Below are 15,527 nucleotides of genomic sequence, written 5' to 3'. Positions count from 1 at the left end.
CGTGGGGGGAGCTCAGCGGACTGGTGCAGATTCCCTGGGGCGGAGAACACAGACACCCCGGCTAGGGCTGTGTGGGGCAGGAGAGACCGGATCCTTGCAGGCTCACAGTCCCAGAGAGAACTCACAGCAGGAGCAGATATTGGGGGACCCATTACAGGCCTGGCTGAACTTTAATGCAGCACCCTATAAAATCTACTGGGAATTCCACCCCCCACAGGATGTTCCTAATGAAGGAACCATGCACCCCTCCCCATGGCTCTTTCTCTGATGCATCCAAGGCCATTATAACTGGGGCTCCGGGACCAGAGCCAGGAGAGTGCAAAGCAGGAGGGGGTGTTCATTCCCCAGGGGCCACAGCGATCACAGCCAGCTGGGAACTAGAGCCTCACCCGGGAGCGGGGTCTGGACACCTGCTGGGAATGGATAGCTTGGGGCAGGGCCGCAGAATGCCTGGCGCCTCCAGCATCCCCAGGCCCCGGCGGCGGGGACTGTCTTTTGTAAGGAACAGGCCAGAACACGGTGTTCCCCTATGATCTGATCTCTAACCACTGCTCTAGACTCCACGCCCCTCCCAGCACTGCAGATAGAACCCAGGAGTCCTGGCTCCCAGCCCAGCCTGCTCCACTCCACTAGGCCCCACATCCCTCCCAGAGCTAGGGAGAGAACTCAGGGAAGCTGATCCGACATTCAGTGCTTGTCGACCAATTGTTTGTGTGGCTGGTGGGCTAAAAGCGTTGCCACATCCCCCTCTAGTGGCTGGTCCACAGAACAAAAGGTGCTCAGGCCTCACCAGTCACCTGTGTGATAAGATTCTTGGGGTCATACATGATGGAATTGTTTTTCCTACTTTCCTTTTAAAAAAAATCCTGGTTTATTTAAGTCACACAGGGAGAAGCCTCCCTGCAAAGACCAAGTCTGACAGTGAAAAGCCCATCGGAATCTGACAATTCTGGGGTGACGTGCGACGAATCATGGGTTCCCCACACACACATCAAGATGGGGTGTGGCCAGGTGCCTGGGAGCTTCTCAGGCTGCTCTGGGCCCAGGAGAACTAGCAGCTAAGCGCTGTGGAGAGAGGAGTTGGGTGCCTTATGGAGACAGATGGCTGCCCCCACCTGGGAACATCCGTCTGTCTGGCCTCTCAGGGAGCAGCCCCTCCTGTTCCCAGCAGCCTATTGAGTTCACGCACCCCATGACACCCAAATGTGGCCAGGGCACTCTGCTGCACAGATCTCCTGTGCTTGCTGGAGGGGTGGGGTGGAGAACCCTTCTGGGCTCAGCTGCACAGACCCCGCCTCCCTCCATGCAGCTTCCAGGGCTGGCTCGGGGGGATCAAGCTGGTCTCAGCTGTGGTTCAGGTTCCCATCCCCTTGTCCCTGCAGCTGCTTCCTCCAGGCAGGGATTTCCTGTCTCTGCTGCTGTTTCTCTCCCTCCCCTGAGACTCTCCGCTCTGCATCTCCCCTGTGCCCGCCCCCCCGCCCCCCACTCACAGCTCCAGCTAGGAGGGGTCTGTGGCAGTTGGAACTTTGTAATGGATTCACGTAGGGTTTTTTCAGACTCAGTAATGAAAATAATTTACAGCTGTTTCTATTCTTTACTGGACATAAATAGAACAGAAACACAAATAAGGTGCTTCACATGTTCTTTTTTGTTGTTTCTTTTGCTTTTTTGGTTGTGCTTTTTTCCCCCCTAAGACTTGCTAGCTGGTAAGTCTTCTGCTGTGAAAGTGATCTTTGTAGGTTTGTTAATATTTTTCACAGCAGACTTACTCAGCCCCAGCAAGCCCTGGGACAGATTAAGCCCTGGATGGGGAGGGAGCAGGGAGGCAGCAGGGCCCAGGGATAATGGGGGGTGGTGATGGTGTAGGGGATGGTGAGCCTGGGGTCAGAGCCTGAACCGGAGCCTGCCACGGCGTGGATGGAGACCAAAGCCCCATGGCTGAAGCCTGCCCCCCGCCCCTAGGGAAAGTGGGGAATTCACCAGCCGCCTGCACCTCCAGCGTTTGCGTCTCCCGAGGGGGGCAGGGACCAACCACTGCTGGCGGCCCTGGCAGAGGGGCCACTGCTTTGCGCCTCTCCGCCCCCATCACAGCCCAGGAGGCCGCGGCCACAAGAAAAGGCCCTGGTGGTGAAACACTGCCCTAGGCCACACTGCCTCGCATAGCACAGAAGATAATTAGTCAAAACAATAAATCAAATGAAATATTGTGCCCAGTAATAATATTTTGTGAAAAAATTGGAGCTTTCAACAAATCAGGACAAAAAAAAATCAAATTTTTAAAATCTCTGAAATTCAAAGTTTTTGTCCCATGGGGGATTCAATCAGTGTAGGGGTTAGCAGCAGACTCACAGGGCTGGAAGGGTCCTTGAGAAGTCACAGAATCACAAACTATCAGGTTGGAAGGGACCTGAGGAGATCACTGAGTCCAACCTGCTGCTCAAAGCAGGACCAATCCCCAAACAGATTTTTACCACTGTTCCTGAAGTGGTCCCCTCAAGGATTGAACTCACAACCCTGGGTTTAGCAGACCAATGCTCAAACCACTGAGCTATCCCCCCTGCCAAAGCAGCTAGTCCTCCAGTCCTCCCTCCACATTGAGGCAGGATCAAATATACCTAGACCATCAATGAGAGGTGGGACCTGTCCGAGATCTGGAACTGTTCTTAAAAACCTCCAGGGCCACAAATTCCACATAAATTCTGATACACGCTCCAGTCACCAGAGGGAAGGCGAGAGGACATCTCTGTGCAAGCAGGGGGTGCACACCCACTTCAGAAAGGTACCCACAATGCCCCTGTGCGGGCAGGGCAGCCCCCTCCGCTGGCGTCCCTAGGCCGTGTGCATTTTCTGGTGCCTGGCGAGGTAGGAGCTGAGGCTGAAGCTCTTGCAGCAGTCGGGGCATTTGTAGGGTTTCTCTTCCGAGTGGATCTTCTGGTGCTGGATGAGGGTGCAGCTCTCGCGGAAGCCCTTCCCGCAGTCCGCGCAGCGGAAGGGCCGCTCCTCCGAGTGGGTCCGGCGGTGCTTGATGAAGGCCGAGCTCCAGTTGAAGTCCTTGCCACACTGGGCACAGTGGTAGGGCCGCTCCCCGGTGTGGGTGCGCTGGTGCTTGATGAGGGTGGAGCGGTGGCTGAAGCTGCGCCCGCAGTCAGGGCACCCGTAGGGCCGCTCCCCCGTGTGGACGCGCCGGTGCTGAGCCAGCTGGAAGCCGTGGCTGAAGCCCTTCCCGCAGTCAGGGCAGGGGTGGGGTTTCTCGCCGGTGTGGATGTGCTGGTGCGAGCGGAGGTGGGAGCTGCGGCCGAAGCTCTGCCCGCAGTCGGGGCATCGGTAGGGCCGCTCCCCGGTGTGGATCCGCTGGTGTTGGATAAGCAGCCGGCTTAGCTTGAAGCTCTTCCCGCACTCGGCGCACTCATAGGGCCGCTCCTCGCTGTGCACGTTCTGGTGCCGGCTCAGGGCCAGCTTGGTGCCAAAGCTCTTCCCGCACTGGGGACATGGGTAAGGCCTCTCCTCCGCACCCCTCCCGCCGGCCAGGCCGGGGCTTTCCCCGGTGTGGGTGCGCTGGTGCTGGATCAGGTAGGAGCTGTCCCCAAAGCTCTTCCCGCAGGCCGCACACCTGTAGGGCCGCTCCCCGGTGTGGGTGCGCTGGTGCTTGGCCAGGTGGGAGCTCTGGCTGAAGCCCTTCCCGCAGTCGGGGCATTTGTAGGGGCGCTCCCCCGTGTGGACCCGCTGGTGGACAACGAGGTGGGAGCTGACCCCAAAGCCCTTCCCGCAGTCGGGGCACTGGAAGGGTCTCTCGCCAGTGTGGGTGCGCTGGTGCTGGAGGAGGTGGGAGCTGCAGGTGAAACCCTTCCTGCAGTCAGGGCATTGATGGGGTCTCTCCCCTCTATGGGATCTCTGGTGCTCAGCGAGGTCTTTGTATTGAGAGAAGCTCTCCCCACACTGCCCACATATGGCCAGTCTCTCCTCCTGACACCCAGAGGAGTCTTGGAGCTGCCAGGGATCTCCTTCCCGTTCAGCAGAGCTCTCCCTCAGAAGGTCTCCTTGCTGCCGTCCTGCCCCACCGACATCTCCCTGCTCGGGGCTCCAGGACATCCCATGTTGCTCTGGTTTTGCAGGCCCGTCGTGCTGGGGATTCTCCTCCCCATTCTCACTGGTTGTCCCGGCACCTACTGGGAGAGAGAGAGAGAATCCAGCCAGGGCTTGTTCCCTGTGCTGGCAAGAGAAGGGAGGCAAAAGGGTTTGTCACAGAGCAGAAAACCTGATGGGCAGGAAGCGAATTCCCACAAACCCTTCCCTGAAGGGGGGGGGGGGTGTCCACTCCATTGGCCCAGCTGAGCCCTCAGAGAAAGGCTGAGGGGTGGGAGGGCTCCTGCCAGGCGTTAGGCAGGACAGGTTGGATCTGGGAGTGACCTGCTTGGGATGATACTGAGTGAGACGAGATGATTAGGGAATTATTTACATTTGTACGTGATACGAAGGGTAGGAGCGAAAACTCAGAGCCTTGGGTAATGAGGATCTCTCTGAAACTCACATTGCAATGCTCATTTAATCTTTTATACCAAGGGTGAAGGAAGCGGTGAGCACCAGCTGGTATTTAAGGTGCAGATCAAGCTAGATCCCATGCTTGTGTAAATGGGCATCACTCCGATGGAGTCGATGGGGCTTGATCCGCAGCTGGTGCGAATCACCCATAGCTCCACTGGAGTCAAGGGGGCTGGTGTGAATCAATGAGCAACACGGATTAACGTTAGCTGTGGATCTGGAGATACACGGAGCTCTGTCAAGCCAAACCCTTGTATGTTGCATCCCTTTCCCGCCCAGCACCCTTTGCCTCTTAAGAGTGAAGGCTCTTCGGGTTAGGTGCTAAGTCTCTGTTTGGTCAGCACCTGGCGCAGTGGGGCACCGAACCTGAGCAAGGCGTGTACGTGCTGCCATATGAGCTGAGAGAACTGGGGGGCTCCTGGCGGCTTTGCTGGGATCCCAGCTCTTCCCTTCGTCCCTGGATGCCAGTGTCACTCATTCCTCACCTGCGCGGGCACCTCTCGGGATCTCCCTCCCCTCGGAGCCCTGGAGATCCGGGACCCTGGGCTCTTCCCCTCGCTCCATCCGGGGGATTGAGGTTGGGTCGAGGATGGGGAATCCTGTGCAGGAGAAGAAACAGGTGAGACCGGGCTCGGTGAAATCTCCCCCCAGGGCTCGGTGCAGAGAACACGCCCGGGCTTGGACCCCAGCGCAGCTCTCTGCTGGGGGGAAAGCGGAGCGGGGGTGGAGATGTTCCTAGGGGCCCTTTGAGGCAGGGAGACCCCTGGGGGCAGATGGGCCGCGCCCCCTGCAGGGGAATCAGGGATCTCCAGGCACAGGGGGGAGCTGGCCCCCTGGAGCGATGGGTCCGGAGCCCGGACACAGCTGCACGTGGATCTAAGCACGGGAGGTTTGTTCAACGTGCAGGCGGAGGGCAGGGCAGGAAATAACCCAGGGCTGGAGCAGGGACCCTGCCGGGCTCAGCTGCACAGACCCCGGGGCTGGCTGCAGAGGGATGGGGGGGGAGGTCTCCGGTCCCAGGTCGGCTCCGAGCCACCCCCCCCGGGCAGCGATTTCCTGCCTCTGCGGCTGCGTCTCCCCGGGGCCCCGCCGCGTCTCCCCGCTCCCGCCGCACGTGGGCCGGGGCAGCGCCGGCCGCTCCCTTCCGGCCCGGGGCTCGGAGCTCGCTGGTTTTAACTCTGAGCTCGCCGGGCCGCCGGCATCGGGAGACCGCGGAGCTGGGTCCCCCCTGCCCGCCTAGAGCCGCTGATCTCCCCCCACCCCGCCCCGAACAGACACACCAGACCCCCGGGGAGGAGCCGGTGTCTAACCCCGCCGGGATGAGCCCCCCCCGCAGGCAGATGGGGGATACCCAGCACCCCACTTGCAATGCGGGAACCTCGCGCCCTCCCGGGAACCCTGCACCCCCCGGGCCGGGCCCTGGCCTATCCTGGGCTGTTGTAACCCCTGCCCCTGTAGTGGGGGCCCCAGGCAGGGCCAGACTGACACCTTACGCACCCCAGGCACAGCCTCTTCAGCCTCCCCCTCCCATGCCTGCAGCTGACCTTCATGTTTCCCATAAAAATAGGAACTTTAAAACCCCCCTTTGACTTTTAGGTGCCCCCAGAATGCTGGCGGTGCCCCAGGCACGTGCCTCGTGTTCCTAACTGGAAATCCGGCCCTGGCTCCGGGAGCTGGAGTGGGATCTGGGTACACACTGGGAACGGGGATGGTCAGACATCTGGGAGCCTCCAGGGCAGCTCTGGGCACAGAGGGGCCATTCCCCAGATGTCACTGGCTCCTGCCCTAGCACTAAGGAGCCAGGCGCTGCAGAGGCCAGGAGGCCATGGTCTGGCCTCGCAGGGAGCTCTGGTTTTTAGCGGCCTTTGGGACTTGCGCCCCAACCTGAAGAATAACCCACACAGGGTGACTCAGGTGTCCCCATCTAGACTATTTATGGATGTTTATGAGCTGAGGGCTCTGATCCCATCACTCAGGCAGATGTGCCTTGAGCTTTTAGATCCAGAGCTCCTGGGTTCAGTCCATGCAGAGGTCCCGGCCAGAGGCATCATTACAAGAGGCTGCAAGATCCAGCAGAGCAAGGAGCCTGCAGCATTTGGATTCCAAATCCAGAAGCTGGGAATGGGTAACAGGGGATGGATCACTTGATTCCTGTTCTGTTCATTCCCTCTGGGGTACCTGGCATTGGAAGACAGGATACTGGGCTAGATGGACCTTTGGTCTGACCCAGTATGGCCGTGCTTATGTTCTTATTTCGGGACAGGCACAGATCTCTAGGGGACAGGCTGGGCCTGGGGGTTAATGATTTCTGCTGAGCAGGGGAGGCGAAAGTAACTCACTCGAATGCAGATACTTCCAGAACTCAGTTCCCGTTCGGCCTGGCTGAGAGAACCCTGTCTCCAAAACAGATGGCCAGATAACGTCAGCCCATAAACCTGCTCCCCTGCCATATCACCTGTCCCCTGGCACCCCACCCAGGAAGGTCACAAGGCATCTTAATGAGCAAGGGCCCTGGGTTCTACCCTGTATGGAAGAAACTGGAGGAGACCCAATGCGGTCAGACTCTCAGCTGGTGTAAAGTGGCATCGCTCCAGTGATTTCAAGGAGGCTCTATAGCCCTTTATGTGTCGGCTCTGAACCTTCTCCCCCACCCTCCCATGTAATTCAAGGGCAGGGTCTCTCTCAATATGGTTTTCCTGGCATCTGATAAGATTCAAGCTCCCGCCAAAGCATCTCCACACACATCACTGCACTTAGCTTCGATGACATTTCTGTTGGTCTGTAACACGATCACTTTTGAGTGCCACGGCCGATCAATTCCGCAATTTCAGGCCACGTTCTAGGCGTCAATGGGCAGAACCCCATGGATCTGGCCAAAAAAACCCAAACACAGAATGGGGAAATATGGGGTGCGCACTGCCCTTGGTCTATGGTTAGTGGTGCTACAGCTTCCACCATCTCTGTAATTGTCCATAGTTCAAAGAAGAGATTGATGACAGCTGTTCACACCTTCCTGGGTCCCAGCACCCCCAGCTCAGTTTCAAAGGTTGACATCCTGCATGACTCAGCTCCTAGACAGAAAGAAAATAAAAACAGGGGGAAGGGGCAAAGGGGTGTGAGGGGGCATACAGAGCCCCTGGCATGAGGGGGAGAATGAGGGATCCTGGTACAGGGGGAATAGGAGCACAGAGACCCAGGAATGGGGGCATAGAGAACCCCTGGTAGAGGGAAAATGAGGGACTCAGATATGGGGGAAGTGGGGATGGGGAGGCAGATAGAACCCCAGCAATGGGAGGTGAACAGGGGATAACTGTATGGGGGACGGAGTCATCCGGGGCACTCAGAGCCCCAGGCACAGGGCAGGGGAATCCCAGAACCAGAAAGGGATGAGAGGGGGACCCACGGGAGCTAGTAGGGGAAGTAGAGGAATGCAAGGAGCCCCTGGCTTGTGCAATGGGTTCCGCCTGCAGAAGCAACAAAGCATGAGACTCTCTAGTTTAAAGGTGATTTTAAGGCCAGAAGGGACTGTTGGGATCATCTAATTTGATCTCCGTAACGCAGGCCAGAGACTCACCCAGAGATCTCTGCATGAAGCCCACAGCTTGCAGCAGAGCTACAGCATGTCTTCGAGGATAACCTTCCAGTCGCCATCTAAAGACCCCAGGAATAGAGAATCCACCATGTCCGTTGGGAAGGCTGCCCCGGTGGCTGCTTCCCCGCACTGTCAAAAATGTCCACCTTTGTTCCGATCTGGTGCAACTCCCAGCTGTGCATCTCGTTCAGACTTTGTGGATGACAGAGCCATCTGCCACCAGGAATCTCCTTCCTATGCAGGGGCGTGTAAACCCGAATCAAGTTACCTCTGAGCCTTCCCTTGGAGAAACCAAAGAGATGGAGCTTCTTCCGTCTTTCGCTACAAGGAAGGTATTGCCAGACCCGGAACCATTCTTGTGGCCTGCACTTCAGGCCATTATGCTCCATTACAGTCCAGGCTGAGACCTAACATGGGGGGCAGATTACCCCACGTGTGCTACTGTAGGATTCTCACACCTTTCTCTGCAGCAGTTGGGGCACTATCAGAGTTGGAATATGGCGCTAGCTGGTGCTAGGATCTGAGCCAGTCTGGCAATGCCTATGAACCCACTCCAATGTGCCACCAGAAGCTGGGAGTGGACAACAGGGGATGGATCACTCAATGATTGCTTGTGCTGTTCATTCCCCAAAGCACCTGGCATTGGCCCCTGTCAGAAAACAGGATATTGGGCTAGATCATGGACCATTGGTCTGACCCATCCGGTTTGAACTGTGGGCACCAGAACTGGATCTAGTCTCTGGGGATGGTCTCCTGGTTCCTATTCAACATTCCCAGGATCCTGGCCAGCCTCCACAGCCACCGCAGCACACTGGGAACTCACTTGATGGTAGAGGCTGACTTACCATGTCAGCTTCTTTCCCACACAGTCTGTGGGTCAATGGCAGGGGCTTTCTTGGATGGGGATTCCCTGGTGCTGAATCACGACTGAGCCCCTCTCCCCGAGGTGGGTCTGTGGCAGGGCCTCTCTGAGCTGATTTCCACCCTAACTTCCCACACCCTCTCCTGCCCCATGTCATTGGCTGGCAGGGGTCCCCTCACTGTGGATCCCCTGGTGCCGGATCAGGTTGGAGCTGCGGCTAAAGCCCTTCCCGCAGCCGGCACAGCGGAAGGGCTGCTCTCCGGTGTGGCTGCGCTGGTGGTAGGTGTAATGGGAGCTCTGGCAGAAGCCCTTCCCACACTGGGGGCACTGGTAGGGCTCCTGGCCGGCATGGACCTGGCCGTGCTGGGTGTAGCGGCTGTTGGGTGAAGCTCTTCCCACAGTCAGGGCATTTGAAGGGCTCGGCGTCCATGTGGGTGCGCTGGTGGTGGATCAGGTTGGAGGGGTGGCCGAACCCTTTCCTGCACCGGGGGCACTTGTAGGGCCGCTCCCCCGAATGCCCCTGCTGGTGCTTGATGAGGTTGGAGCTCTCCCCGAAGCGCCGCCCGCACTCGGCACAGGGCCGTCCCCCGGTGTGGGTGCGCCGGTGCTGGGCCAGCTGGGAGGCCTGGCTGAAGCCCTGCCCACAGTCAGGGCACTGGTAGGGGCGCTCGCTGGCATGAGTGTGCCGGTGCTGGATCAGGGCAGAGCTCTCCCCAAAGTGCTTGCCGCACTGGGCGCAGCTGTAGGGCCGCTCCCCGGTGTGGGTGCGCAGGTGCCGTACCAGGTTGGAGCTGTGGCAGAAGCCACGCCCACACTCCCCGCTCCGGTGGGGGCGCTCCCAGGTGTGGATGCGTTGGTGGACCACGAGCGCAGAGCTCACCCCAAAGCCCTTCCCCCACTCTAGGCCCGTGTAGGGCCGCTCTCCGGTGTGGCTGCGGCGGTGCTGGTGCAGGGAGGCGCTCAGGGCGAAGGCCTTCCCGCACTGGGGGCACTGGGAGGGGCGCTCCCCGGCGTGGATCCGGCTGTGCTCCGTGAGGTTCCCCGCGCTGCGTGAAGCCCTTCCCACACACGGTGCAGCGAAACGGCTGTTCACCCGTGTGGGAGCGCCGGTGACGGAGCAGGTTGGAGCTGCGGCTGAAGCGTTTGTGGCACTGGGTGCCCTGGTAGGGTTTCTCCCCCGGGGCGGCTTCGTTCTCCTCCAGGGGCTCTCCCTGCTGCGGTCCTGCCCCGCCCGGGCTCTCGCTGGCTCCTCCCCGCTGTGTGGCAGACGTCCTGGGCAGCTCTGTTCCCGCAGACCCTTCCTGCTGGGGATTCTCCTCCTCGTTCTCACTCGCTGTCCTGGCACCTTCTGCGGGAGAGCGAGAGAGAGAGATGCAGCTGATGGGCAGGAAGCGAATCCCCCCAAGGCTGGGGGAGGCGAGGGCTCCTGCCAGGGTCAGGTGGGAGCTGGGAGTGATGCCTGCCATGAGGCCAGGGCACCTGCAGAGGACAAGGCAGACTGGGGAGCTCCCAGTGGCTTTGCTGGGATCCCAGCTTTTCCCTGCTCTCCCAGACCATCTCTGAGCTGGTGTCACTCATTCCTCACCTCTCAGGCCCTCCCTTTCCTCGGAGTCCTGGAGAATCAGGCTGCTCGGCTCCTCCCCGCGCTCCAGCCGGGAGATCGTGGCAGGTTTGGCTGAGGGCGTGAAAGCAGAGAGGGGCTGGAGTGTCGGTTTTGCAGCAACTGGCCTCTGAATTCAGCTGCTGGAGAATTTTCCCTGGAGGTTTGCTCAAGGCTGTGGGGAGAGATTGGCAGACGTTCGTAGATCCTAGTCTGATCTCCTGCGTAACGCAGCCAGGGAAACTGGCATAGATCTGGGTGAATAACTGAGGGGTTTTTGGGTCAGTGGGTGACTGAAGCCTGACCGCAGCTTGTAGCGCTGCTATTCTACCAACAATAGCAAGTGGCTGTTTCACCCAGCGAGACCCCGTAACACACTCCTCACACGAACACAAAATTAAATACGGTGCAAATGCTGCCCATGCGGGATCCCTCTGGTCCCAGCCACCGTTCAGCTACGCTCCCCTGGGTCTGGCAGCCTTTTCTTCCAGGCAGCGATTTCCTGCCTTTGCCTGTGTCTCTCCCTCCCCCTGCACTTCCCCTTTAGCCCAGAGACTCACCGCTTGGAAGGATTATTCCCAAAGGTGTTCCCAGGAGAGCTCATCAATTGGATTCAGCCCCTCAGTGCTGAGGGACTCCACCTGATACTTCCAGAGGAAACAGGTGAGAGCAGGAAGTTCCTGCCTTTATTAAGTTCCCCTTACAGCAGTGCCTGGTCCTCTCTAGACCTGGGGAAGGCTTGGGAGCTCTATGGTTATTTCTTTCAATTCCCCAGATACACTGAAAGGAGCGCTGCCATTCAACCTATTAAATGCAAAGTGCCTGCATCCGTGCCTGGACAAGTCTAAGAAATTAACCACGCCAAGGAGCTAAATAAAATCCACATAGCAAATGTTTGCCCAGCCAGGTCATTCCACCCTATTTCACACAGGTGGCTGGTTGCAGGTTAGGCTCTTAAATGTAGGTCTGAATGTCAGAGTTCATCAAATGGTTCCTAATCGATTTGAGCCGGCACCCGGCAGATCAACTTGTAGGGCAAACTCCTCAGCTGCTGAATCCACAGAGTGTGGGAATTTCAAAAGCACTGGTCGCTGGCCTTGTTCTTTCCCCATTGAAATCAAAGGTAAACCTCCCCTTGACGTCAAAGGCTATTTCTACACTACACACCTCACGGTGGCACAGCTGTACCGCTGCAGCTGCTGTAAGGTCTTCCACGCAGCTGCTCTATGCCAGCGGTACCTGGAAACGCAAGAGGTAGCAAATTCTGTCTCTGGCCTGGGGTAGCAAGTTCTGGCAGAGCATCAACCATCCACCACAATCAGCTACCTCTGGCGCACGGGATGACAAAGATGAGAGTTGTAAATGGTGATGGGAATTTGCTACCAGTTTGAAATCTCCACTGTAAGTGTGGACACCAAGACAGGTATTTTTCAAAATGTAAAAACTTTATTATTGTAACAAGGTATATCAACAAAAATAACTTACTTTTCATTTCCATATTTTTTTCAAAAACAAGCACCTAAAGATATTTCCTATACAGAGTTAACATGTTTTTTGTTCTTAACTGAAATGTACATTAAAATTAAATGTCTCTATTACGCCTTTATACTCCTGCGGCGTTATTCCAAGAAAACCAATATATTTCTCTCTACAAAACAATTGCACAATGTACATCTTTTATAAACAACTGAACTATGCACATTTTGTGCAGCTGGACTTTCTTCTCATTTAGACAGAAATCTCAGTGATTTTCCTCTGGAAGGCAGGGCACACTGGACCTTTGATAAATAAGAGATGAGAAAATGAAATCACAGAGTTAATATCGCTAAATATCATTTCAGTTAACTCGTAACATTAATAAAATAATATTCCTTGAACATATCTGCCCTGGAGGAAAATTCCTTCCCAACCCCAAATATGGCGATCAGCTAAACCCTGAGCATGTGGGCAAGACTTTACCAGCCAGCACCCAGGAAAGGATTTTCTGTAGTAACTCAGATCCCACCCCATCTAACATCCCATCACAAGCCACTGGGCATATTTACCGCTAGTAGTCAAAGATGAATTAATTGCCAAAATTAGGCTATCCCATTATCCCATCCCCTCCATAAACTTATATTGCCACCCATTTTCCCAATCTCTTCGGAGGGCACTGTTTTCCCAATCTCTTCGGAGGGCACTGTTTTTTCAGAGCAGTTTCCATTTCCCTGATCTGTTTTCAGCCCCTAATGTTGGTGTCTCTTTAAATGGGAGCCACAGTACATAGATCCCAACAGTTTCCCTGAGATGGTTCCCAATTTAACTCTTTTACTCACAACGGCAGTAACCTCGTATGGGCCAGGATAGCTAGGTGGCAGCAGTCTTCCTTTTCTTGTTTTTCTTCTCGTATTCAGTACCGTAACAGTCCCCGGCCTCAAATGTTATTTCCCTGTGTTTAGAACGCCTTTCTTGAGCATACCGTCTGTTTTTTTCTGCTGCTTTAGCAATATTACTAAGAGCCAGTGCAATGTCAGCATCCTTTCTCATTTTCGAATTTATGCAGTACTCTTTGTAGAACTGTTCATCGTGTTCCTCGAAATTTGGTAGCTTTGAAACAAACGGAGACGACAGGTTGTATTTGTGAAATGAAGATTCACAGAATAAGAGACTGACGTGAAAGCTGACGGTACTGAAATACACTTACCGTATAATCATCTGAGACTTCGCTTGGAAACCTTGCTTCAAAGCCATACAGCAGTCGAAAGGGTGACATTTTGGTGGTCATGTGCACGTGAGATCGCAAAGAAAATAAAACCCCATCAAGAAATTCATCCCAGTTACTCCCAGTATCATCGACAAACTTCCGCAATGCTCTGTAACAAATGGTGATGGATTCGTTTGTGAAAAAAAAGTAAACGACTGAGACAGATTATATGGAATCAAAAAGGTCCCAGGAGGAGGTCATCGCAGGGCATTGCTATGCTTATTCTTTATTTCACAGGCAATATGGTAAAAAGACTTCCAAAGTAATAAACTGACTTGCGGGATTTAGACGCTTCTGGCATGGTGCATTCTACTTGCCTTTAGTACTGTAATTTTCCCACCCCTACCATTACCTTTTGATGGATTTGGTAGTGCTGTGAGCAAATCCATTGGTTAGTGGGTGGCCTGGGCTGGTGAAGATACATTCTATTCCCCACTTTTTGCACATTTCCAGATTATACTGAAAGAAAATAAGTTACACCATAAGTTTTCCTTTGGATAGGTCTGTATTTATGTTCCTTCCCCTATCTGCCATTGATTTTGGGTGTGATTACTGTGGTTTACTACCTGGACTAATATGTTGCGGGGTTATTTTGGTGAGTAAGAAAACCACCCACCCACACGTTATAGCAACCCTGATGGGGTGACCAACTACAGTGTTGGCAAAACTAGGGTGTGTGTTCGGAAAAAAACTTGTCAGCAACAATTTACATTTAAAACAAACAAACAAACAAAAACCTCAGAAGGGCAACGAAGCCCATGTTCACTATCGACTACCCGTGACCTGATAGTGTGATTGAAGTAATAGTAAAAATAACCTCAAAAAATAAATCTTTACCTCATTATTGAATTCAGGACTGCGATCTGTCAATATCCGCCGTACATATCCAAACTCCATAATTATCTTGTATATTTTCTTTACTACCTCATAGGCTGACTTAGTGCGAAGTGGAAATGCTTCCACCCATCTTGTAACATAATCCGTGGCTGTCAGTATGTACTGGTATCCCTCCTTTGTCGCTGGGAGTGGCCCTATGAAATGCATTCCCACCAGTTCCCAAGGCTTACTGACCTATATGCAGGGGGACAGGTTACAGTCATACTTTGGATTTTTCTTATGAAATGCTCTTAATAAGCCCATACGTAGTAAGCAGAGGAAACACTATAATGTGGTTTCCACAACTGCACAATCAGAATCTAATTTCTGTTTTTAAAAACGGAACAAAAAGAAACAAACAAACGAAAAAGAAATACAAGAATAGGGGTAGGGGTACGATAAACCTGCAGAAATAGACCATGCCAGTGCAAGGAGCATGTGCAAGAGAAGTTATTGTTGCACTCCATTGTGCCACTCACACGCACTGCACTCATTGTGGCAAATTCAAGGCCCCATTGTGTAGCAATAATAAAAATGAATCATGATAAACAATTATCTTTGACTCTCTTTCAAAGATTCCTCACTGACTAAGACTCTGTATCACATATACGCAGTCTGCGCTAAGAACATTCCTCATGCATTGACAATGGAAAGGCTGGAAAAGAAGATACGTAGCAGATGTCTCAGAGTCCAAAATTTACCTTTATGTTTTTCAAGGTGGTATCTCGATTTAGTTCCTTTCCTGCCTTCTGGCAATGCAGACATCGCTCAACCTAGTTTGGACGGAACAACAAGACGACACGAACGTTCTTGTATGAAAACGTTATTGCAAGGGAATGGACTTTATACTTTCACACCGACTGTATTAATATCGTTCTTTGCGCTGAATTTCAAGTCTGTATTTAAATCCTAAATCACCCATTTCAGGATTTTGTTTCATGACTTTACATACCCAGCCTGTGATGTCCTTGGTCATCCCTGGCCAATAGTATCTTGAGGTCAGCGCAATTCTCGTTTTGACTTTTCCTACATGTCCACCCTGGGGACTGTCATGATACTGTTTAAAGAGTTGTAGGGCTTGGTCCATGGTGTGAACAACGACAACCTTTCTCTCTTTGGCAGAATAGAAAAGTGTCCCCTCTGCAAATCGGAGCAGATGGAGATGTTATGATGATATCAAGTGTTGAACTTAAGCAATTATCAGATATTTTCAAAGTCACAGATTCATTATAAGGCATATGCATAGAAAAGCGATCTGGATGCATAGGGGTCACCTTAACGTGAGTACAAGGGGGGAATTTCACAATATGGTTAT

At 54.2% G+C, this 15,527-nt stretch overlaps 1 protein-coding gene across 1 annotated transcript; it reads right to left on the bottom strand.

The window, feature by feature from the left end:
- Positions 1 to 1,506: 1,506 nt before the first annotated feature.
- Positions 1,507 to 11,895, bottom strand: LOC123369113 (zinc finger protein 420-like). Its single transcript, XM_045014474.1, has 5 exons — positions 11,833 to 11,895; positions 9,212 to 10,341; positions 8,684 to 8,702; positions 5,025 to 5,240; positions 1,507 to 4,209 (listed from the first exon to the last, which is right to left on the bottom strand). Exons 1-5 carry the CDS (start codon positions 11,893 to 11,895, stop codon positions 2,830 to 2,832), a joined length of 2,808 nt encoding a protein of 935 aa, XP_044870409.1. The 3' UTR covers positions 1,507 to 2,829.
- Between the last annotated feature and the right edge of the window lie 3,632 nt (positions 11,896 to 15,527).

Source organism: Mauremys mutica, chromosome 4, assembly GCF_020497125.1.
Source record: "Mauremys mutica isolate MM-2020 ecotype Southern chromosome 4, ASM2049712v1, whole genome shotgun sequence".
Taxonomy (NCBI): domain Eukaryota; kingdom Metazoa; phylum Chordata; order Testudines; family Geoemydidae; genus Mauremys; species Mauremys mutica.
Note: the sequence above shows the minus strand (reverse complement) of the source record. Positions and strands in the feature narration are given on the sequence as shown.